The 24,943-nt window shown below is 33.6% G+C and overlaps 2 protein-coding genes across 4 annotated transcripts; one reads left to right on the top strand and one right to left on the bottom strand.

The window, feature by feature from the left end:
* Nucleotides 1-11,276: 11,276 nt before the first annotated feature.
* Nucleotides 11,277-12,428, top strand: LOC111986811 (nuclear transcription factor Y subunit B-3). The gene has a single exon (XM_024018492.2). The coding sequence runs from the start codon at nt 11,600-11,602 to the stop codon at nt 12,188-12,190; it is 591 nt and encodes a 196-aa protein (XP_023874260.1). The 5' UTR covers nt 11,277-11,599; the 3' UTR covers nt 12,191-12,428.
* Nucleotides 12,429-15,798: 3,370 nt separating this feature from the next.
* LOC111986797 (nudix hydrolase 2) lies at nt 15,799-20,166 on the bottom strand. Of its 3 annotated transcripts, none has more exons than XM_065777740.1 (9): nt 19,876-20,166; nt 19,297-19,538; nt 18,681-18,746; nt 18,399-18,536; nt 17,484-17,561; nt 17,338-17,388; nt 17,170-17,204; nt 16,631-16,739; nt 15,799-16,276 (listed from the first exon to the last, which is right to left on the bottom strand). In XM_065777740.1, exons 1-9 carry the CDS (start codon nt 20,030-20,032, stop codon nt 16,064-16,066), a joined length of 1,089 nt encoding a protein of 362 aa, XP_065633812.1. In that variant the 5' UTR covers nt 20,033-20,166; the 3' UTR covers nt 15,799-16,063. The 3 variants fall into 3 exon arrangements, with proteins under 3 accessions (XP_065633812.1, XP_065633817.1, XP_065633819.1); XM_065777745.1 differs by having other exon boundaries at nt 19,297-19,560; nt 19,876-20,160; XM_065777747.1 differs by lacking the exon at nt 19,876-20,166 and adding an exon at nt 19,663-19,700.
* Nucleotides 20,167-24,943: the final 4,777 nt, after the last annotated feature.

The following is a 24,943-nucleotide window of genomic DNA, read 5'->3' as shown; positions in this document are numbered from 1 at the left end:
GGGGTAATAGATATACAATGTTTTGGCCAATCTGTATGTTACGTTTGCATGTCTAGAAACAAGGAAGTTTAGATTATTGGTCTATTGACAAATAGCGAGGATTAGTGAAATTTGATTGGTGAGTGTTCGGTAAAATTTCGCAAAAATTTCAAGTCTATGTTATGACTGCTTTACCTTTGAATTAATTTTGACACTTGGTTGAATAGATTGCTTCAGAGAGCTACAACGAAAATTATTGCTAATAATCCAATAATAGCCAATTTATCGATAATGGATGATCGATATACAATGTTTTATCCAATCAATATGTGAAGCTTGCATGTCCGAACATAAGAGTTTGTGCTATGCAGAAAGGATTAGTACTGAAATTCAATTGATTAATGACTTGCAATTATTCTTTCATATTGGCTATAACTATGATCCAAAAAAAATGTCACGAAATTGTACAACATACTTGCATTAATTCCTTGAAGAGTGAAAAATAACAACTCTAGTTACAATTGCCTATAAAAATGGGCGAGGGCCACTTGAAATTTTCTCTTTTTCAATCATCTTAACTAAGATCCATTTGAAAATCTTTCTACCCATTGTCTCTAAGCAATTGACAACTTTTTTAGTTGAGTAATACTTTGATATATTGATGATGTTTATGATAATAATTTTTCATGGAAATTAAAAACCATGACAATTTGAAGAATATTGGATTTCAATTAATTAAGTAGGTTGGAAATGCATTTTACAATTTATAATGCATGATATCTTAAATGACTTTACACTTACAAGAGGCTAATGGTGTTTTTGGTCATTTAGCAAAATAGTTAACACCCAAAACACATGATGATGACAATTCTGAAAATTAATATGAGAAAGAGGGATAGATTGGTCATTAAGTTCACTTGGTCCAGAAGGCAAAATTGAGATTTGGAAGTTGGAAGTTGGAAAGGAAGTTAAATGTAAGGTTGGTAGCCTACTCTTATCTTATACTTTTTTTAAAAAAAATAAAGAGTTTGTGTAAGCAAAACAAATTCGTTTACCAAGCTTTAAGCACAGCCACGTCTTTGTAAGTTGTAACCTTGGCGGAGAAGCACAAGTTCTCTCTCTCTCTGCATTTTCAAGCCTGCCCCAACTATCCCTATCTGCAAAAGCGCAATGTTCTACAAACTTGTCATCTATGGATTTTTGGTCTTTCCTAGTTTTCTTTCTTACTTCACAATGATCTAAATATAGCATTTTAGTTACACGTTGCACCCATGCAGGTGGATAAAGCATGACTAATCAAGCTAAGGAACAAAAAATCTAGTCGAGTAGAACAACATTCTAACAAATAGGGATCAACAATAACTAATAAATTCTCATTCACAATTCATCCTTTATCCACCTTTCAAAACATAAATATTTTAAGATAAAAGAGTTCTCTTGCATTATGGTAAAAGTTAAGAAACTTCATGAAACTGTTTCTAGTATAAAATAATTTTAACTTGACATCTGGGTGTTGTTCAGAAGTATTGGATTATACAAACAGACAAAACTAGCTAACATCTAAGTTAAGTAATTTTGGAAGTTTGTAAGGCATTTGGTAGTGAAAATGAAATCAAATTTCCTAAGTTCATCATTTATTTTCATGTTGTTTTCAATGGACAATGGGCCCATGTTTTTAAAATGTAGAAAAAAAAATTAAAAATTCTTGAAAACGCTCCTTTCTCTAAGAATTATTCAACATTAATTTTGAAAATACCACATCAAATGCAATTTCTGGTTCTTAATTTCATTTCTTGCTTTCAAAAGTCAAAAAGGAGATTTTTTTTTTCCACAAAAAATATCTATTAGAAGAGGTGAGACAAAGTTTTGATACCATATTAGAATTAATATTAAGATTAAGAATGAGAGAGAGAGAGGGAAAGAGAAAGCAAAAGCACATAGAAATGATAGGATTTAACCTAACAACCTACATCTGAAATGAAAGCTCTTAACTTTAATGGCTTGAATTGTGTGTTACAATAAATTTATTAAAGTTTATATAGCAGAATAAACAACAAATTAACCCTAAGGTTACTTTACTTACCCTACAAGTAGAATTTGGATTATGTAGATCCTAGTATAAGATCTTGAATTAGGATAATGCATGGTTTTCAAAATCGGACCATTCAAAGAACTGAAAAAGAGAGAGAAGTTCAAGCTATTTAAGGTCGGACCGAAATTTGATCGGGTCAAACTATGATGATGTTATAATAAATTTAGTAATTAAGTAAAATACAAATAAATGTATATTAAATTTGTAAATACTAGCAAAATTGACTAAACTTATCTAATAAAAATTGAAACAAACTCTCAAATAAATTTTCATGATATTATAATGTTAATAGAAAATAGTACAACATAAATAAGCATGAAAAAATATGTTATAATAATCTTTCAAGTAGAAATTATTTTGATTAAATAAAAACAAATACTTTTACTTATTTTAGTAAATTCCCATGCAAAGACATTGTACTTAAATCACAAGCAAATTTATTAAAGTAAATAAATTTATTAATATTTAATAAATTGAGAGAGAGGTGGTCAATATAATAAGTTGAAAAACTATAAATTATGTAAATCTAAAATCAATATAATAATACTTCACAGTTGTTCACAAAGAGCCTAAGTGGTGTGTTGTTTATAATGTCTGCCTTGGCCTTGGTTCTTAAATGAGGCTTGAGATCTCAGGTTCTACTCCTAATAGCTCCCTATTACAATGATAGTCTCATGAGGCTTGAGGGGAAAATTTAATGGAAAAAGGCTTAAACTTTCATGAAGTTCAAAACTTCTAACCATAAAAATGTCTCTTTGATATTCAAGACTCTAAATGAAACATAAAGCTAGAAGCTCTTGACTGCAAAAGAGAGTTTTAATAAATAAATAGAAAATGGAAACTGTAAGGACTCAATTTGGAATGACCCTCAAAATAAGAAAGAAATGTGGTCCAACAAGCCCAAACAATAAATTTTTTAGAGAGTGGGCGAAAGAACTAGTTCTATTCGATAGAAAAGACCCTGATCATTATGCAGCCAAAAAGTTCCACTTAATGTCATCCCCTTTCATGTTATATACCACTTTCCTCACCCCATTTTCACCGTACACGTGTAGGTTCTATCTTGGGAACTCCTTTCTGTCCCATCTAACAACCCCCAGAGTCTCCAATTAGCAGCCATAAGGCTGCTTAATCACTGTTCAAGCATCACCTCCACATTAATGCGGCTAGAGAGTTAGCTGGGAAGCATTTAATGTGGAGGTAGCAGCGTTAGAAGATATTTGTTACCTCCCTTATCCCACATCTGTTTCTCAATTACAATACAACCTTGTGGACTATCCAAGATAACAAGATAGTTGCATCGACCTCGGACTATCATTCCGAGATGAACCTTTCCTCGGACGCATTTTGGACTTTCATGTACAATCTTCACACCCTTTTCTTATATTATTCCCACCATGCCCTTATTTAGTCATCCTCAGACGGGTTGCCATCCTCGGATTGGGCCACTAGGCCGTAGGCCCAATTCCTACAAACTTACCAATACCTCCTTAAATAGCTGGCCCCACATAAACTTTATGCTTAAACATATTATTACATAAATCTTCAAGCTTCATCCATGGTGGAAAATGGTGTGTAAGCATAGAAGGCTTAACATAGCATAGACATAATATATAACATGCTAAACAATATGAACATAGATAAAACAAACAATAAATACACAAATGTCACATAAACAAGCATGGGGCTCCATGTCCGATCCAAAAGCATAGAAGATGGAAGCTTCAAGTTCTTGAACATTAAAAGAGGCTCGAGGTCTCAAGTTCTACTTTATTGAATCCCATATTTGGTTAATGTTTGAGGCAAAAATAAATAAATAAATAAAAAGTTTCAATTACAAGAAGGCAACAATGATAAATATAATACAAGATAACAACAATAACAGCGTTGCAACATGAATTTGAATACATTTTATGTTCCTTGTGAAATAAACATCAACACCATGGCAGCCCCGTGTGGGCCCACAACCATTAAATGAGGCTTGAGTTATGAGGTTCTATTTTATTGAATCTCATATTTGGTTAAGGTTTAAGCAAAAATAAATCAATAATAAGTTGCAATTACAAGAAGGCAACAATGATAAATATAATACAAGATAACAACAACAGCGTAGCAATATGAAATTAAATCTATTTTATGTGCCTTGTGAAATAAACATCAACACCATGGTAGTCCAGTGTGGGCACACAACCTAGGCTGTGGCAAGCTTGCGTACACACTGCCTAGGCCATGGCACACATGCGTGCATGCAATCGAGGCCATGGCCATGGGCAGGCTGCCAAGGCCGTGGCATGCCCTTGGGACCCCTCGAAGGCCATGGCAACACCTGGGGGGGCACGTTGCTGCCAATGCCAAATAACCTCTTCAGACATCTCCTACTCTTTTCCCCTTAAAGGGTGCTTAGGAGCGAATCCTGCCTTGCACTAGGAAACATTGATTTGTTAAGGAAACATAATGGCCTTTTTTAGGGAAAATTTTTGAATCTTGATCTAGTTTTTTGCACACATGCTAAGTAAAATCCAACCTTGAAGTAAGAAAATTTTCAAGGCCAAATTCAACAATTTGTTTAATGATTTTTGGAAGCCGAAAGTTTGGAAAAATCATAAAAATTAGAAAAATTTTCAGAATGCCTATCCAATCGTTGGAAACCCTCTCTAAAATCATAGAATAAATTTAGGAACATAATTTGGAAAAAGGCACGAGCCAATTTGGCCGGGAGTGAGAATAGGCGATGTGGCATGCTCAAATAACCTCTTTTAGGAATGCTGGTCTATCTAAATAACCTCTTTTGGGCATCCCAGCATGCCCAAATAACCTCATTTAAGCATGCTGCATGCCCATGGTAGCCCCCCTTGGATCACCTTGTGAAATAAGCATCAACGCCATAAATTTTGATATAGTGATATATCCAACATAAAAAGAAAAATCATACAAAAATATCAAAACTAATTAAAAGTTCTAATAATTATAAACTAGTCTACAAAGAACTGCGGAGGATTCACAAGACCTTTTTGTGCCTGATAATCATAAAACATATTCGTTGCTAAAATATCACGAAATGTTAACCATTTAGTAGTAACTTGGACACATGTAATCATATCTTGAGAATTAATTATGCTTTCTTCCATGTTGATCCTGTTTTCTTCCATTGTAAAGCAGGATCAACAAATTGATGGACTTAAATGAAATGATGAAGTTTAAAAGATGCATAGATAATCTAATTTGTGTTTTGATGCTGAAAAAAGATGGTGTGTGCAATAATACTCCACTGCTTTTTTAACAATCCAAAATGACGAAGATAAATAGCTCTATGTAATTATCTAGATTTTTTAGGTCCAATCATTTAGGTGGTATATAGTTCCTACTTATCAAAAAAAAAAAGGGTGGTATATAGTTCCTCAATTAGGATCTAAAAGGCCTGGGCCATTAGGATATCATGCATGCCCAAGGTAGTACTCATGTATAATAAAAAGTAACAAAATACCAATCTATATAACAGTAGAGCATAAGTTAATCAACTCATATAGTCATATATGTATTGTTTATATATTACCATTTGGAACAATGAGCAAGACTTAGGTACAGTACTTAGATATTGTTCTTTAGGTTCCTTTTTAAGATTCTGCCATGTAAATTTTTTCTTATATGATAGAAATGTATTATTTAGTTAAGTAACTATATGGCTGAATCTTAAGAGGAGAACCTAAGAAACAGTACCTAAAACCTAAGTTTCATCCTGGAACAATATAACAACTACTCCCACCTAAAGCATTTCAAAGAACTTGTTAATCAAATGCAAAACTCTCCCACCCAGAAAATACATTAACAAATTTTAGATCTGGATCACACACTCCTACCAAATTAGTAGAAAGGTTACCGTTTCTTTCCAATATCTAGGTTGGTCATCAACCTACATAGTTACTAGAATGAGTTCCATCAAATGCTCTAAGACAAATCTGAAAGTTAATAATAAAAAAATTAAATAACTACCAATGAGAAAATTAAAATAAAATATTTAGCTTTTTTTTTTCTTCTAATTTTGGATGTACCTCAATCCATTTCCACTTGTCATAAAATATTATATTTGATACCAAGAGAAGAAGATGGGATTCACAAATTCATAGGTTTTTTTTTTTTTTTTTTAGCTTTTTTGTTGATTTCACGTGTTGTATTGAACTTGATGAGATAGTCAATGTTGGTGTTGTATTGAACTTGATGATGATGTTGGTGTTGTATTTTGTTGTTGTATTGAAAATTACAATTAGAACTAGCATGTGTATGTTGTTGTTGTTGTATTGAAAATTACAATTGTGACAGGTTTGAGAAAATTTGGTTAATTGTGTGTGTGACAGGAGTAAATTTGAAAATTGTGTGTGTGACAGGTTCTTTTGGTTGCGTTTGACAAAATTATGGCTGCGTTTTGTATTTGCATGCGTCAGCTGGCCTAAAAATAGAAAATTTAAAAAAAAAAAAACAAAACAAAACCTATAGCCGCGTTTAAAAACGCGGCTATAGAATTGTGTTGCCACTTCGGGCTGGGCCTTAGGCCGCGCTCAAAACGCGGCCTAAAGGGTGGCCTTTAGGCCGCGTTTTAAGCGCGGCCTAAAGAGTGGGCATTTGGCCGCGTTTTAAACGCGGCCTCAAGATGGCTCTTAGGCCGCGTTTAAAATGCGACCATATGGCGAGGGCTTAAGCCGTGTCTAAAACGCGGCCATAGCACCAGTGCTTAGGCCGCGGTCATAAAACGCGGCCATAGACCCTCTGAGGGCTATAGTCGCGCTTTTTAGGCTGCGGTAGAAAACGCGGCTAAATAAAACGCGGCTATAGCCTATGGCCGCGTTTTTTAGCCGCGGCCATAGGCCTATTTTTTTGTAGTGAATTTTTTTCTTATAGCACCCATATTTAAGGGGAAATCTACAATACAATTTTTTAAAAATTCTATAATATGGTACTTTTACTTATGCTAGTAACGGGGTTACACACGATAGCAGCTTTAATTTGTAATAATGGTTGGCAATTCAAGCTCATAAACAATAAGGGTACGTTTGGTACGCTGTAATAACTCATGTAATAGAATAGCTATTCATGTGTAATATCAATTCGGTTATTTGGTTGCATCTTTATTACATGGATTAATTATTACATTGGAATAACTATTCTTTAAATTGAAGAATAGCTATTCCTCTTTAAAATTGATGTAATAGCTATTCCTTAGTGTATATAATAGGTTTTAAAATTAATATATTTCCAGAAATGTAAAGTTTCCTTATACATCTTCTTTTACAAGCTTTCCATATGGAACAACCAAACTTATGAATAGTAATAACTATTCCATTACAATATCTTCTATTCCCAGTAATAAAGATTACTATTCCTAATGTAATCTACATTCAGTGTACCAAACGTACCCTAACTCCAAAGTTTTCGAATTTTTTTTTATTAAATAAATAGTGTCTACATCAAATTCGATAATAGGTTTTGCCATAGACTTTTTTATTTTTTTCTTGTTATCATCGTATACAATTAGACATATATATTATACACAGTCCTACATGATAACAATTTTTTCAAATTGGCTAATAATTAACTACTTATCAAAATCAATTCGCTAATAACTCATGTCAAATCCCTTTTGTTTATATTATACGCTGATATCCCAAACACATTGAAAGTAGCATAGAAGGGTACTTTGGGGAGTGCAGCTAACCCACCATTCCGCTAAAACCAATCCAATTCAATCTAACTCAAGGGATTGGGTTGGGTTGGATTGCCAAAATTTTTTTTTTACAGGAAGTTGGGTTGAATTGCCAAAAAAAAAAAAAAAAATTGTTTACAACAATTTTGAGTCGAGTACAAGTCAAGAAATTCACAAATCTGCTTACTTGACCCAACCCACATATATTTAATATATATTTAAAATATTATAAATCTATTGTTGTTTATATTGGTTTAATGCACTAATAAAATAGTTTATGTTGGTTTGATGCTATACTCAAGTTTGATTAACAAACATTAATAAAATTATAAATCTACTATTCTTTATGTTGATAATCTTATAAATCGGTTTTTCTAAAATAATACTTAATTTAGACTCATATACATCCATGCACCTATCTATGGATTGTTTGGATTAGGGGTTCTATGTTCTATACGATAGTTTATACCTTATCCAAACTCCAAAGAAGGGGAAGACCAAAAAACAAAAAAGAACAACTTTTTTTTTTTTTTGAGAAACACAACTTTGTTGCTCTATGTCCTACTAAATAATACATCAGTTGAGTTACAGGCCCAAGCGTGGGGCTATGCCAATATTAATTATTGTATATAAAGGTTAGAAAAGGTGAGTCGGTAATGACCAGTGCAGTGACCACCATATGGTGCTACGGGGTGATCTCCAGTCAAATAGAAAGTGGTGCGACCCACCACACCCAATGATGCTTCAAGCAATGTCAGTAAGGGGCTCTACCAACTTAAGAACTCCCTTTGTCATATATGATTTGGCCTGCTTACTTATTTATTATTTTATATATGGTACTATAATTAAGCCTTTTTCTTTACTATAAATTTGCTTTACCACAAGCATTAAGTCTCATAATAATAAGATTCCAACCTATTGCTTCTTTTTGTTATCTCTAATAATCTAGATTATCTTAGAACCCTGCCTCTATAACTTTAGCCCTTTTAGTTTCTTCTTTCTTTGTCATCTAACAAATACTTTTAACAAACAGAATGCATATTGGGAAGGCCTAAAATATAGGAAAAGAGTTTTAGACATTGGCCACTTGTCTTGTACTGAAACATGACCTTAAAAGCATGGGAAAAAAATGTTTAAATTACTATCAATTTTGTTAAAAAATATTCATAAACTAACGTGATAATGCATGTTCTTTATATCATTTTTCGTTAGAGATATATTAACTCAACCGTATAAGTCCAAGTCTAATCCTACTTTTTGTGTAAGTTAAGTCTCTTATTTGTACTAGAAATTTGTTAATCATAGTTGGTGTATGGTTAGTGTTTCTTCCGCGAACGTAAGCCGTCAGATTGAACTACGTAATTCTTTGTGTTTTTATATTACTTTATTTTATGCTTCATCTTCCATATATATTTTAGGATATTTAACATATAGTATCAAAGCTAATAGTCAACAATATAATAAATAAATATTTAAATATTCTTTTGTAAATTTTGACACAAAGTAATGAAATAATGAACTTTTTGACAAATAATTAGTTCTTTATATCTTTTGCTAAACTGAATCACTGTTGGTTGTTGCAGATAAAACACACCACTTTGTGAAGTGGAACCCCTGCATGCTTCCAACATCGGAACAGTGCCAATAAAATCATTGTAAAAACCATTAAATTATGAATTAATGAGGTGGTGCACCCTTAATTAAGCAAAGTGATGAAGTGGCCCCAATCCTAATCATCAATGAGCCCACGTAGCATGTTTTAACATCAAGGGGAGGACCCCACAATTTCATTGCTTATTGCTTAAGATCAGAACCGCCCAAAGTGGACAATTAAGTAAAAAAGTCCTAGACTCTTCCGGCCATTGGATGATCTTATTGGTTATTTTCCATCGAATATTTGATCCTAAGTCTAGGATTTGACAGAAGGTCCCACAATGAATTAACCAATTAGACATCATCAATTTGTAAGGATGACGAAATAAGCTCACTGGATAACATGGCAGCTTGCCAACAACACTGGCTTGAGAAGGTTGAGCCTTCACAATATGTCATATGTGGTTGCAGGTTGATGGTAGGTTTGTATTATTTTACATGATACTTGGTAAAAGTTGAGTTATTTAGATAGTGACATTTCAATGAATATATTGTACCCACAATGATAATGTTATTAATATCTCGATAGTATATGTAGTATTACATATTATCATCATCGAGCGTATCAGTGTGAGTCAATAAATCCACACCAAAAACCCACTTTTTCTTTTTCTTTTTTTCAGGAAAATAATAATAATAATATGCATTGCTCCAATATAGTTCCAATCCACCTCTTCTAGAAGAAGTGAAATCCCAAAATTTCTCTTTAATAGAAGGACTCTTATAGACAAAGCTCAAAAATAAATGAGAACCTCCAATACGCATTTTATAGGTTAGTCCTTTCTCTCATACTGTTACCTATAATATTTTGGCTAAGTGGAGTGCAAAGGATATGCATTCCAGTTTTTGAACTCAATCTTAGTTATCACCTCATATATTTATGCACTCATTGTGATTCGAACTCACAATCTTATCACCTCATATGCAGGGAAGAATAAGTGTCATTAGACACAATTATAACTTATAAGACAGTGTTTTTGCTTCCAAAAAGTATTGTTACTAATTACAGATAGTGTTTTTTTTTTTTTTTTTTTTTGAAATAATTACAACATGCTGCTAACTCCGCAGCTCAAACCCTTTCTCCCCAAAACTCTCAAGCACTACATGGAGAGGTGTCAATTCAGCTACAAGGCTTTTAGCACAAGATAGTGTTATTAAACTTAAGGAATGTTAGTCTATTATTATTTTTTATTTGGGGAGTTTTGTAAATGATAGATATCATATAATTTTGGATTCTATAAGCTGAGCAACGAAATCACCAGTATAACTTGTTCCGTAAAAAAACAATCTATTTACCATTAGTGAAGCTAAGAAATTCAATAAGTATTCTTTTCCATAAATAAGTGCTTTTATTTCACTAAATCATTGCATAAATATCACAAACTTCACCTAACTATTAAGTTAATAAAACTAATCATGGTAACTTGTCATTATAAAACTTTATACCTCATTTTTCGTCCAATATAAATGAACTCTTACGTACCTTTTTAAAATAATTAATTGATTAGGGAATGATTAACAATTATGATTTGCAATTGCACCATTAGTAATTATATTCTATTTTTCTTTTTCTCTTTTTTCCCATGCAACCAGCTTTGGCTTAAAAGCTAGTCTAGGTAGAGGCCAGAGCCAAGCTGAGCCAACCAAACCAAACCAAGGGCCTGGATCACGTGCTAAAATCTCAAACAGAACCAGATCTCTCATCTCCTCCATCTCCATCCAACGGCACATCCCATGTCCACGTGTTATAATCTTATCATAAAAATGAACGGTCCAATACCATCCCACCTGTCACATTGGATTTAATATTTAATCCTACATTAATACCATAATTAAACTTATAATATCCCCCCTATACCTACAAAGTCGCAAACCCACTACAGCCCACCCTTAAAAAAATCCACCTATATTCAACATTCCCAGTTCAGCTTTCTCACTAAAACCCTAAACCAAACCATAATTCTAAACACTCAGTCACACATATATATTCTATTCATGCAGTACAGTTTCTCTCTTTCTTTCTTTTCTTTTTTTGGTGACATTTAGACCCAACTTTTTAGTTTTGTGTATATATAGAATCAACCTCAAGAAGTTTGTATTTGTTTGATATATATATATATATATATATATTCTGGGCTAACCACTACTAGCTAGTTGGGTGTGTGTGAAAGTGTTCATATATGGCTGACTCAGACAATGATTCTGGAGGGCAAAACAACACAAACTTGTCACCGAGAGAGCAAGACAGGTTTTTGCCAATAGCAAACGTGAGTAGGATCATGAAGAAAGCGTTACCAGCCAACGCAAAGATCTCAAAGGAAGCTAAAGAGACTGTACAAGAGTGTGTGTCTGAGTTCATCAGCTTCATCACTGGGGAGGCTTCTGATAAGTGTCAGAGAGAGAAGAGGAAGACAATCAACGGCGATGATCTTCTGTGGGCCATGACTACACTTGGGTTTGAAGAGTATGTTGAGCCTTTGAAGATTTATCTGCAGAAGTTTAGAGAAATGGAAGGAGAGAGAAGTACAGCTGCCATGGGAGGAAGACTTGGAGATAGTAGAGATGGTATTGGAGATGGTAGTACTACTGTGGTTGGGAATAGTGGGAATTCTGGGGGTGGGATATTGTATGGTGGGGTACAGTCAACTATGATGATGATGGGCCATAATCATCATCAGCAGCAGCATAACTATCATCAGAACAATTATCATCAGGGCCATATGTATGGATCTGGTAGTGCTAGTGGAGCCTCTTCTGGAAGGCCAAGGTAGGTTTTTGTTAACGGCCTATTTGGATGAGAGAGGAGGTGGAAGAGAGTTGAGTAGAGTTGATTAAAAATAATCTAATTTTATCTTAAATCTATTTTATTCTTCCTTCCTCTTCCTCAATCTAAACAGATTATAAGTGTTTGAAGGATATGATTTTGTTGTTTTTTTGGTTTGTATAATGGAATGGTGTTGTTGATTCTATTTGCTATATAGTGTGGATTGTGGATGATTATGATGGTATGCTTCTTTTCTTTTTTTCTATATAATTTGTTTTGTTTTCTCACTGTACTTTTAATTAGGAGATTGCTTGTGTGAAGCTAATGCAGGAGTTTTTGGGGGAAGAAAAGATAGATAAAATGCCTACCCACATTAACACTAGGATATTGTCACTCTTGTTAGATCTTCCCATTGAGCATTGTAAATTGCAATGACTCCATATCATATTAATTAATTATATTTGTGGTAAATTTTAATAGTTTTCTTTGCTATATATAATTCCTAGCAAAGTGATTTTCCTTTTTAGATAAGCATGGTGATAGTTTAGTTCATAATTCATATAAATGAATATATATATATATAGAGAGAGAGAGAGGTTTTGTTTATTAGTTTCAAACTTCATAATTCAAATTTAAGGTAGAATATATATATATATATATATAGTATAACACCTTTTGGCTTGAGAATACAGATATGCAGTTCAGCAAAAACTTTCATAACAAAGCCTATTTATGGGGTCGGTGATCAGTACACAAGAAGTGGATAGAAGGACCGGTTATATTTAGTTGTTTGAGTGAGTAATGTAGATCCTATTTTGCTACTATACATGTTGACTGCTTTGTTTATGTATCTAGCGATTACCCCTCATATAGGAAAAGAGATCGACGAAGCATCTCTGTTTCCATTTGAATTTGGCTAGTTCCAACTTAATAGTTTTCACTACTTTTTCTCTATGAATAATTGTCTCCATATATGTAGTTACCAAAAAAATAATTGTCTCTATATATTTGTATCAGTTTAATCCTAATTACCCTATACTAAGGTAGATGTTGGGGGGGGGGGGGGGGGGGGGGAGGGGGGGGGGTGGGAGTCCTCCTCCTTTACCTCTCCTCTATTTATTTATTTTTTATAGAAAAAGACTGCCTCCATTTGAAATATATCACTTTCATGACAAAGCTTTGATATTAAAACTCTAATAATAATACTATAAACACAATAAATATTTACAACTTTTTTTACAAGCTATTGAGATGAGAAATTGTGATTAATGTGATATCACTTCCATTGGACTATTAACATAAATTTTATTGTACATTAATTACAATTTATCAAATTAATAATTATAAAAAATATTGTAAAATTTGTTGTGTCATTAGACTTATTGAAAATCTAAAAGTGCAATTAGTGTTACATCATTCAAAAATTTAAATGACTTCATATATATCATGTACAACGTTGAAAATCTTAACTTTGAAACGTATTCTTTTTATTTCGAGTATGAAGATGATCTCTTTGTTCCAGACCAATAAATTAGGGAGAATTGCAATCATTTCTGCCTTTTCATTTCAAAATAAAATCCCCAATTGTCAACTTTTTGAGTGGTTGGCAAAATGTACGAAACAGGTTTGTCCATATAACCCCTAGTCAGAGTTCAATGTATAATTGATAAAAATGATTAGCATATAAAAGAACATTGCCGTCAATGCTCCAATTGGCTTTGTTGTTTAGTCTTAGGAGGTCGGGTCTTTTGCAGAGAATAAAGGGGCAGTGTGGTACTTCTCTGAATATTAACGTCCAGAGTTACAAACTTTTTTTTTTTTTTTTTTTTTGAGAAGAGAGTTACAAACTTTCAACATATATATGATATCTATCATAAAACTGTGGCAAATACATAGTCGTTACTCCTTATAGCAACCCAAAGGTGCAAATAATCTTTTGGCTCAAACTCTATCATAATGGATGAGGAATTTGAATTAAAAAGAAGAACAACATTCATTAGTTCTCCAAAAGTCCATGATAGCTAGCTAGCTTAATTCTTAGCCTCCCTCTACCCACTGGTTTTGTTAAATATTTTTAATAGCTACTAAAAAAGAAACAGTGTTAGTTAGTAGTTACACACGGTGTCTTTAATGGCTATCTAGCTAGCTAGCTACTCGTCCTGCGAGGCCAAGCCTGCAATCAAGAGTTAAGGTTTGGTGCTAGGCTTTATCAAAATAAAACGCCCACATTTGCGGTTGCTCTTACCACTAACAGATCTTTTCCCCATTATATGTGTGTGTGTGAGAATATGTTGCTAACGAAGCTCTAGATAAAACCACACCTCCACTCCAAGTAAGCGTAAATATGGAGTAAGTTTGTGAGTTCAAGACTAATCAGGTGCAAAGTAATGATTATTACACACTTATTATTGCACACTCCTTATATACTCTAATTGAAATTGTTTTTTGAAAACACGATTTAAAAAAAGCGTGTATAGAGTTTGCAATAACAAGGGTTTAACAGGATTTTTCCTCGGGTACGTGTGCAATTATCAGTAACAAAAGGTAACAGAAAATACTATGGATACATGGTTGCATATCATTGGATGCTTTTCAATTGACACTCTTAACTCCTTTCTACATGGCAAGAGTGCAGCAGCTAGCAGGAGGCAGATACAGTTTGCACTGTCCTTGAGGGAAAAGGGAGGTGATAATGATGTGTTGACAGCTTTTAGCTTTAGCCTTTAGGTGTTTCATGGTCTGGCCTTGTCTACATCACGAGTCGGTGGTTTTAATCGTATGCCACAGGTAATTGATAAAGTTTCTCAAGTAGGAGATTTTTCAAACTACAAATCAAAGCGACAAAAAAAAAAATAATTCAGGACTCTTTTCACCATTGTTGAGATAATAAAGTATAATTGGTGTACAATAACAGAAATGAAATGCCATGAAAACAATATTATACAAATCACAACTTAATTACCGCTTTAACAAATAAAGAAAAAAGTTGTGAGATATAGCAATGTTATTTTTCAAATTCATTAGCTTGTCAAAAGTTGTAATAGCATTTTCATTTTTACAAAAACATCTCATTCAAAATAAGCTACTGCTGCATTTTAATAAGCCAAGTGAGATCGTTGACAACTTGACATGGATGCATATGTAGTAAACAACTTTTGGGGTCTCATTAATGGTTGAGAACGACCAGTGACTACGGAGAATATAGAGTTAGGATCATTCGTGTGGCTAAGCTTAAGTCCATCCGCCTAGTGATGCATAACTAGCCACGGTATTCTTATCAGAAACCAGCCTACTAGATTCAGTTGACAAAGCAAATTTACTTCAATGTATACCAAAGATATTTTACATATAGGTATAGCCAACTCCAAAAGGAAAAATCTTGCCCAGAGTATTCATGCTCTAGCTGCTACTTGAACCCAATATTGAATTGGGGTTCCAGATTTCATTTCTTTTCTTCAAATAGCATATCGAGATTTGGTTTATAATTGCAGGCAACTTAATGGCTATTCTTAGTAGGATTGCAATGAAATGTATATAACAAAGCCCCTCAACAATGACAGTTTCTCCTTCAATATTTGTTAATTCTACTGTCCATTGATGGAATAAGAAATCAACTTTGAAACAACTACAAAATCCAATGCAACTTTATTATCATCACTTCTATATTGTATAACAACCAAAATTGAGCTTGAAGCTATCATCTTTTCACAATTTTGAAAGAAAGATGATAAGCAACAAATTATTTGTTTTAATGTTTGGCTTCCCCTCATGTAGAGGAGCATCATTCACATAATGAATAAATAATACATGTAGACTTCTAGAAATAGAATTATAGAATTAAATCCTTGTAAGAGAAAAATTCCAGGGGCTGACAAACATCTTAGTCCCTATTGAGGCCTGATCTACTCAAGTACAAATAGGCCTTTTTTTTATCAGAAGAACTTGATGTTCTTGGCATGGGAGTTGCAGTTGGCACTGGAGAAAGCCCAGGATACACCCCATCAATCTTCGCCAGGCATATTTCAATAAGATACTTTGTGAGTTCATGGTTTTGGACAAATGGTTGTGCTGCATACTCCGTGATTGGCATCCACTGCAGGCAAAACGTGTGAGTAGTGTTTGTCAGTTAGAGCAGATGCTGCTAGGTTTTGAATTTAACTCTTTTCTTTGTTAAATTTTCACAACAGTAAAATCGAAAATATTTGATATATTATACTAGTTTCAGGCTTCAGGTACGTTATCTTTTGATGTGTAGTACAGAAAAATCTTTATCAAAGTTAATAGGTGGGCATATTAGTTGATGCCATGATAACATGGTATTATACTACGATTACCCCGCACGCGTGGGGGTGGGGAAAGCATTTCCTTTCTTTGAGAATGGATGCTTCCATACACATGTTGAGTGAAAAATATTTTTTTCTTATCTTCTACTTTGATTAAAAATTACCTGAGCTGCTGCTATCTCTGAATCCTGTTTCTGGATGTCAAAAGAAAGAGGTTGCAGCATGCACAGAAAAAATAAATCCGACTTCTGAAAGAATGCCTGGTGGCTTTGTCTGTAAATCATGTCAAAGAGTTATTAATTAATGAACAAAAAATGACGCAAAAAAAAAAAGAAAAAAAAACAATAAGACAGAGATGAAGAACGAGATTTATGTCCTTGTTTTAAACACAGGAACTTTGGGAACCTCCAATTTACATGGATGTTTACTAGTTAGTACTTTGTAGCAAGTATGAAGGGCAAAGAGAGCACGTAGTTTCCTTTAAGATGGAGGAGCATTAGTGTAGTGTTCTGTTATCCAAACATATACAGACATGAAGCACATGACTACCATAAAGACCGTGGCCTGGCTATGAGGACATAGAGGCAGAAGTTTGGCCAGGTTCAGGGATTCTAGCAAGGACAACTTACCACCTAGACACATAGAATATATGACCGTAAAATGAACATACACAAAATTATCTGATTTTAGGCAAATTTAATACCTAAATGCTAGTACTTCCACAAATTTGGAGTCCACCTGAAGCAGCAGAAATCCCAGAAACATTAGAAATAAAATTATACTAATAAACTAGTATTCACAAGGCTTAAGCAACTGATATTGTAATAACTAGGAATGAATTGAATATCAAATTCATGCAATTCTCACTTACTCCTGTCTCTTCTTTAACCTCTCTTACTGCAGCATCAAAGATGTCTTCCCCCTTGGAGATGATAAAGTTCAATAAGCGGAGAATATACACAATACATGGTTCTACAATTTACAAATAACATGAGGAGCTCAGCTTTATGCACTTACCTCTTCAATAACTCCCGTAGGGAACTTCCAGACACCTGTTCCCCGGAAAACTCCACTGTTTTCTTGGACCACTAACATCTAAAAAAAAATTTTGAAAAAAAGAACTATAATACATGACTCCAGAGTCATAGAATGTAATTCCCTCAATTTGAGTACGCAATATAATGAATGCGGGTCTGTTGCATTACTTCAGAAGCAAGAAGCATAAGTGCTTGCTAAAATGTGAAAACTACTGTCAAGAAATAATAGTATCATGGAGGAGAGAGAGAGAGAGAGAGAGAGAGAGTAGCACTTAAATTTGTCAAATGAAAATTTTCAGTAATAAATGCTTGGATTTAGAATAGATGACACAAAAAAAGAGGATAAATCTGAATGGTTAGAATAACTGTGACAGTCCCTTCATTCCTGCCATAGGTATAACAAAGTAAAAGAAAAACATCCTGAACAGTTGGATGAATAAGTATAAGCTATGTAAAATAACTATAATCATAGCAAAGGATCTCCTGAGTCCTGACAGTTTCAGTGACACAAGCCTATATCATGAAGTTCAATTTGACAAGATCTAGAACACACTCTAGGAAGGACAGGTTTGAGCCAACAATTTTGATAGAAGAAGCACCAGTATGAATTTGAAGTATGTTTGCAACTTTGCATAGACGTTTTAAATGCACATTGTCTCCCAATACCAAAGCATAGTTAAAGGGCATAGCAGGCTTCACTTTCCTATGTAAGTTTTCCCGAACATTTTTTTTTCAGGGTAGGGGATGGGGTGGCTATCATAGAATGCTGGCAAGCATTGGAGAGATCAAGCATAAAGATGGCTATTAATTAGATTATGAGGATTATATCAAACAACAAGGCAAAACCAGTTATAAAGAGAGGATGACATTCTAATGATACATTGCAGGGAAATACCTCTCTTTTCTCATTCATGACAAATGCACCAATACCCACTCGGTGTGTGGCATTTGAAGGAAGAGTATGTTCGACTTCAGGAATCCAATATACAAGCATCAAGTACTTTGGCTCTGCATGGTGGTACCAAAATCCTTGCTGCACAAGCATATAACAGAGGATAAGGTCAATGGGCAATATATAACCAGCCAGACCTCAATTTTTTTTTTCTTAAACATGAGCTTCCTGAGGAGTCAATAAAACAAAATTGAACCCCCCCAAAAAAAAAAAAAAAAAAATCACCTGAACAGTAGCTTCAACAAGATTGACTAATTCAATAGGTAACTTGATCCAAACTCCCCTCTTACCCTGCAGGCGTTTATTTAAAATTATATAAAATAAGCACAACTTTGTACTTCTTTTTTTTGAGACACAGAACTTTGTACATTAACCAATGTAAACAGGTAAGCAAAAGATAAATGAGCATATATAAGGGTGTGATCCCAAGTCAAATGGAATACTCGAATTCTCCTTAGAGAGAGAACAAGTAAAAGAACAAGAAGAAGCATGTACAGGTTCCAGTTTACCAAACATGCTCAAATTGACAAATACATTCAAATCAAGCTTCCTTACAATTAGCTCAAGTAGGAAATGCACACTCTTGGATACTAGAAAGCACCAAAAAATAAATAAATAAATAAACCCACCAAGTAACGACAAAACACAATCAGCCAGAATCATATATACAAACACCTTATACCCATGATTACCATACCCATCTTGTAATAACCAGACCACATCACACCATAATGAACAATTACAGAACAACACAAGTTACACAACCATGAAGCCTGATCTTTCAACTATGAAAACAAAACAAATATTTAGTTAGAAGTTGATAAGAACAATGATTGAATACCTGTTGCCTCCAATGAGAAATGGAAGCCCTTAGTGAGGAACCATACACAGCAGCGTCCATAGGCTCAACCAGCTCCACAATGACACCTTCATATCCATCATTAACCGACCTTAATATCTCAACTCCTCGTCGCCCTTCTTCATTGCCAACAACAACTCGCTCAACGGCTTGTGATGAAGCTTTCCCAGATGCTGACATGACTGCTCTCACGCTCAAACAACCTGCTCCTCTAACCTTAATATCTACAACACCAACAAAAACAAACTTCACAAATATCCCACAAAAATTAACAACCTTATTAGCACAACACAAAACTTAACCAATATCCCACATAACAAAATTAACAACGTTAGTAGCAACACTAGCCTTAATATTAATGGTTAATAATACCCACAACACAAAAAACAAAACTTTATCACAACCCCACCAAAAAAAAAAAAAAAAAAAAAATCTTAAAAATTTTGTAGTAAAGCATTTTTGATATGTACAAAAAACAAAACTTTATCACAACCCCACCAAAAAAAAAAAAAAAAAAAAAAAATCTTAAAAATTTTGTAGTAAAGCATTTTTGATATGTACCTTTTGAAGGTAAAAAAGAAATGGGGTTTGCAAAATAAGAGCGATTTGGGGTTGTAGACAGTAAGAGAAGGTATCCGCAATGGTTGGAAAGCCATCTGATTCTGATCATTTTTATACCATTCAAAATGGGAAAGAAATAAGAAGGTGAAATTATCATTGCATTTTCCTTTTAACCGTGAAAGGTACACCGTGGGTTCAGGGGCTGGGAATGACTGACTGTGACTTTGATTCTTCGCTAAGAGCCTAAATACCGTTTGACTTAAACAACGTAATTCATAATTTCGTTTCAACACACAGTTGCACCTATTAGATTCAGGTGGAATCTGGCCGTTTAGTAAGAGATTTTTAGTACCATTGTTTAAAATAATGTGAAAAATTGTGGTTTAAAATGTGGGGTGAAAACACGTTTCCATGGTATTCATAAAGCAAAAAAAATGTGTTGTACCATATTTTAAATAAAATATTTTAGCGTGTGAAAAAATAATAATTGTGTGTTTAATATATTTTTTTTTAAAAAAAAAAGTTGACAAGTGGGCCCATTATTGGAACTGGGAAATGAAGTTTTATATGTTGTTTAATGAAGGGGATTTTATGGTTTTCAACGTATACAAAAGTGTCATTTACCATCTTGTTTGAAAATTAAAAATTAGTAAGAAAATCTTTCTAAATTCTGCATTTAAATAACTTGAAATGAGCAACTTAATTCAAACATCTCTAAAAACACTCTTACCAAACACATTCAGGGTACGTTTGGTACATTAAATGTAGATTACATTAAGAATAGTAATCTTTATTACTGGGAATAGAAGACATTGTAATGGAATAACTATTACTATTCATAAGTTTGGTTGTTACATATGGAAAACTTGTAAAAGATGATGTATAAGGAAATTTCATATTTTTGGAAATATATTAATTTTAAAACATATTTTATACACTAAGGAATAGCTATTACATCCATTTTAAAGAGGAATAGCTATTCTTCAATTTAAAGAATAGTTATTCCAATGTAATAACTAATCCATGTAATAAAGATGTAACCAAATGACCGAATTGATATTACACATGAATAACTATTCTATTACAGGAGCTATTACAGCGTACCAAACGTACCCTGAGTGTTTAAATATTAAAAACTATTATTTGGAATTATATACCAAACAGGCTTGTGGACCTTTTAATTTCAATAATTTGTAAAAGAAAAAAAAATGAAATAAATTAAACCTTTGACCATATAGTTGAAAAAATGAAAGGTACAATTTAAAGTAAAGAGAATGATGGTGATTTTTTATATTATTATCGAAACAAAAGTATAAATTAAACAAGAAAAAGAAACAGCGTAAATTATTATAAAATAAAAAGTTGGAAAAATATATATAATTTAGAGTAAGTCATGCTTTCTCATTCTCAGGTTGTTACTTGTCGAAGACTCTAGACAATGTAACTTCGTGAGAAACATGCATGGATCTGGTCTCTTCAGCGTGAGCAACCGGTTCAATTCGACCCAGTCTGACGCTTGAGTTGGGAATTAACACTAACACAATGAAGCCCACAACTTTTGTCATAATTTGACAAATTGTGAATAGTAAAATTATGGACCATACAAAGGTAGAACTCTCATATGTGCTGGGCGCATGAGATACTATCTCTCCACATAAACTCACAACTCTTTACTTGAACAAATTAGAATTTTTTGAGAAAATAACTATAAAACTCATATTATATTATTAGTTAGACAACGTTTCAAACTAATTTGGTTTCTAGACAAATCGAGTCCAGAGGACTCGATTCCAGTGTAATTTCGCACAGCAAAATCGAGTCCAAAAAACTCAATTTGTTAGAAATCAAATTAGTTTGAAACGTTACTTAACTAATAATATAGTCTGAGTTTTATAGTTATTTTCTCAAAAAATCCAACAAATTGTAGCAAAAGATGTGGATTTTGTTATGGCATTAGCATTATTCTTGAGCTGGTGGGTTGAGTCACCAAGTTTATTTTTGATTTATTGAATTTGAAAAATTACAGTATAATTTAGAAATATTGTGTAAATTGTAATAATTTTATTTAAAAATAATTATATGATTAACGAAAGTTTAATTTTAAAACATAAGACATACAAGCACATCTCACTAACCCAATTCAACTAGTATCGTAGGTTCTAGTTAACTTAATTGGTAAAGTCTCAGATGGTTGAATAAGAGATCTGTGTTTCAATTCTCGCCTACACCAAAAATTAATTGGTATCTTGGTCTGATGATAAAGAGTATCATCAGAAGCGGACGTCATAGGTTAAAATTCTCAAAAAAAAATCAAACGGGTATAAAAAAAAATACAGATTCTTTCTCATAGTCTCTAAGTAAGTCTTGACCATGACTTCACATTTTGTGTTCTTTTCCTCTCTGAAAAAACTAACCCAATTCAACCCATGTCTAACCCTACAATTGAGTTGGTTTATATTTTCTACACAAGTAATGGGTTGGGAATTTCCCTACCTAACCCAATTCAACCCATGTTAACCCTACAATTGGGTTGGTTTCTACTTTCTACACAAGTAATGGGTATGGGTTGGGAATTTCCCTACCTAACCCAATTCAACCCATGTTAACCCTACAATTGGGTTGGTTTCTACTTTCTACACAAGTAATGGGTTGGGAATTTCCCAACCCAATAAGTTCAGGTTGGATTGAAAGACCCCCACCTCTAATTTGTGTTTTCAAAATTGTTTTTAAAAGCATAAAAAGCATGTTTTAAGATTCAAATAAAAAATTTGTTTTGTATGATATAAATAAATAAAAAAAGATTTTTTTTTTTAAATAGAAGTAAAAAAAAAAACCTTTTGATGACCAAAATTATTTTGCTTACAGATAGATGGGTATGGACATTTTGATAAACACTCAGATTGACCAAAGAAAAAAAAATTGAGAGTTTACATGCCCAAATTACCAACAAAACAAAATCAATGTTACAACAAACTCTATAACATCATAATTGAATCATAAATTCAATTTAATCCAACTCAACCTAACATATATACCAATTGGGTTAGGTAGGTTTTCTACGCAAGCATGGACAGAGGAATGGTTGGACTTGCCCCCTAAATTTTTTTTTTTTTTTTTATAAATATTATTATATATATTGGTATTAATTTTAGTTATTTTGTTTTATAAAATTACACTTTTGTCCAAATATATTATTATATAGTCACAAATTTTTCTACAATATTTATACAAACTATTAAGGTAGCAAATTCTTATTAGTTCGCATATGGGCCCACTACTTACATTATTTTTTTACTTACCAATAATCGTTCATTACATCAACGGTTTGTAAAAAAGTTTGTAGTTCTAGCATTTTCCTTATTTTAAAGACCATTAAAAAAAAAAATTATAGATCTAAAATCTAAAACAAAATTTACTATGGTGGGCATTTTTGAAATGTTGGGCTGGGCTGTCTCTTGTTGCGCTGAGGCCCAAGTGTTCTAGGCGGGAGAGTTAGGACCAGTCCATTAGCAACTCATCTTAGTCCGACTTGTGCACAAACTATGCCCCTTTTTGCTGAAACTTTGATCATATGCTCGTGGTAGGCGTGGCTGTTGCAACAGGGTTATGGCAGGCAAATACAATGGGGCAATAATAAAGACGACACACTTGCTATTAGACAAAACGATACTATTGCAAAAAAGGTTACAGTAGATAAATGTAATAAAACAATAATGAAAGGGATGTGCTTACTACCAAGCAAGACAAATAAAGGATTCTTAATGAAAAGGACAACACAACAACAAGATTTGTATCATAAGTAAAATTGCAAAGACAAGAAAAGAAATAATAGTGAGATCAAAGAAAAAAAAAAGATTAGTCTGCCGTGTTCAGTTGTGCTATAGGACTAAGACCAAGAAGGGAACCACTGCCTTAACGTGGACAACCTCGTAGGAGAATCATATTAGAAATTATCCACTTTGAGGGAACAGGCTTGAATGGTTTATATCCAAACAAATCATTTATCCTTAGCATAGGGTAGGCTTTTAGAGGGAGAGAAGGAATTAGCCTATTGGTGTATGTCTGCCACTCTACACTCTTTCTTTCTCTTCCTGATCCTCTGTTTCTTTCACTTTGTTTTTGCTACTTTAATTATTTCCCCTTCTTTTCTTTCTTTCTTAGTGCTTACTTGTGTAGTGTGATGATGGTGTTGTGATTCTGTCTTAGTGGTTACTACTGTTGCGATAATGTTATCATACACGGCAAGGACCCTTTATATGCTGCCTGCCATGACTAGTTTTTACCATTTTAACCTTTAACTATTTTTGTCTAGATTAGGGTGTCCTTCTCGATTATCCATTGGTTTGTTAGTTGCCCAACCACCACCACTTACCTGTGCTGGCTGTGCCATTCCCCATTACCAGACAAAGATGACTATTTTGTTTGCTTGTTCACTGTGACATTCTTATCCATCACAGTGTGTGTATTCTCTCTTACTATCTCTCATGGCATGCACCTAATGGTTCCAATTCATCCTTCCATCTTTTGGGTGGTATGTCATCCCAACAAAACATCTCCCCCAAAAGAATCTTAGAGGGAACCCCAGAATATGCTTTCTCTTCTCCCCACTGCCAGACCATACCCTCTCTTACCTCTAACCCATGACCCACCACTCCTGTATTGGCTAGGTACAGGTTGGTAGTGTCTGGGCCTTGTGCGTGCTCCACTTCCGTGTACATCAAAAGCTTGTCTACCGCTCATGCATTTGCCATGGTCTGGAGGTTCATCTATGCATTCTGCCGCTTATCCTTGACCTCTTATGGCGTGAACTTTTTTTTGATTTTTCCATTCTTTATTGGCTTACTCCTTTCAAGGGCTGGGTCTTGCTTGATTATTTGTTTTCCTCTCTTTAGCCCATTCTTTGCTCTTTCCGTAATCTTGCTACCATTCCTACCATACCACTCTGCTATTCCTGCCGTTGTGTTATTTGACCCGTGCTTGCTAGGCCTCTTTTGAGCCTATTACATGTTCTTCTCTCAATTGGTTACAATGACCCAGTATGGTCATTGGATTTATACTCATGCTACTT

The sequence above is a fragment of the Quercus suber genome, unplaced genomic scaffold, assembly GCF_002906115.3.
Source record: "Quercus suber isolate HL8 unplaced genomic scaffold, Cork oak 2.0 scaffold_10, whole genome shotgun sequence".
In the NCBI taxonomy this organism is placed as follows: domain Eukaryota; kingdom Viridiplantae; phylum Streptophyta; class Magnoliopsida; order Fagales; family Fagaceae; genus Quercus; species Quercus suber.
Note: the sequence above shows the minus strand (reverse complement) of the source record. Positions and strands in the feature narration are given on the sequence as shown.

What these genes read in the sequence shown, in the direction of transcription:
- LOC111986811 (XM_024018492.2), top strand. Translation starts at nt 11,600, where the DNA reads ATGGCTGACTCAGACAATGATTCTGGAGGGCAAAACAACACAAACTTG.
- LOC111986797 (XM_065777740.1), bottom strand. Translation starts at nt 20,032, where the DNA reads ATGATAATTTCACCTTCTTATTTCTTTCCCATTTTGAATGGTATAAAA. An exon ending in TTTCTCATTGGAGGCAACAG is followed by an intron (nt 18,747 to 19,296) that starts GTATTCAATCAT and finishes AAACGCCTGCAG; the next exon opens with GGTAAGAGGGGAGTTTGGAT. An exon ending in CAGAGATAGCAGCAGCTCAG is followed by an intron (nt 16,277 to 16,630) that starts GTAATTTTTAAT and finishes TTTTGCCTGCAG; the next exon opens with TGGATGCCAATCACGGAGTA.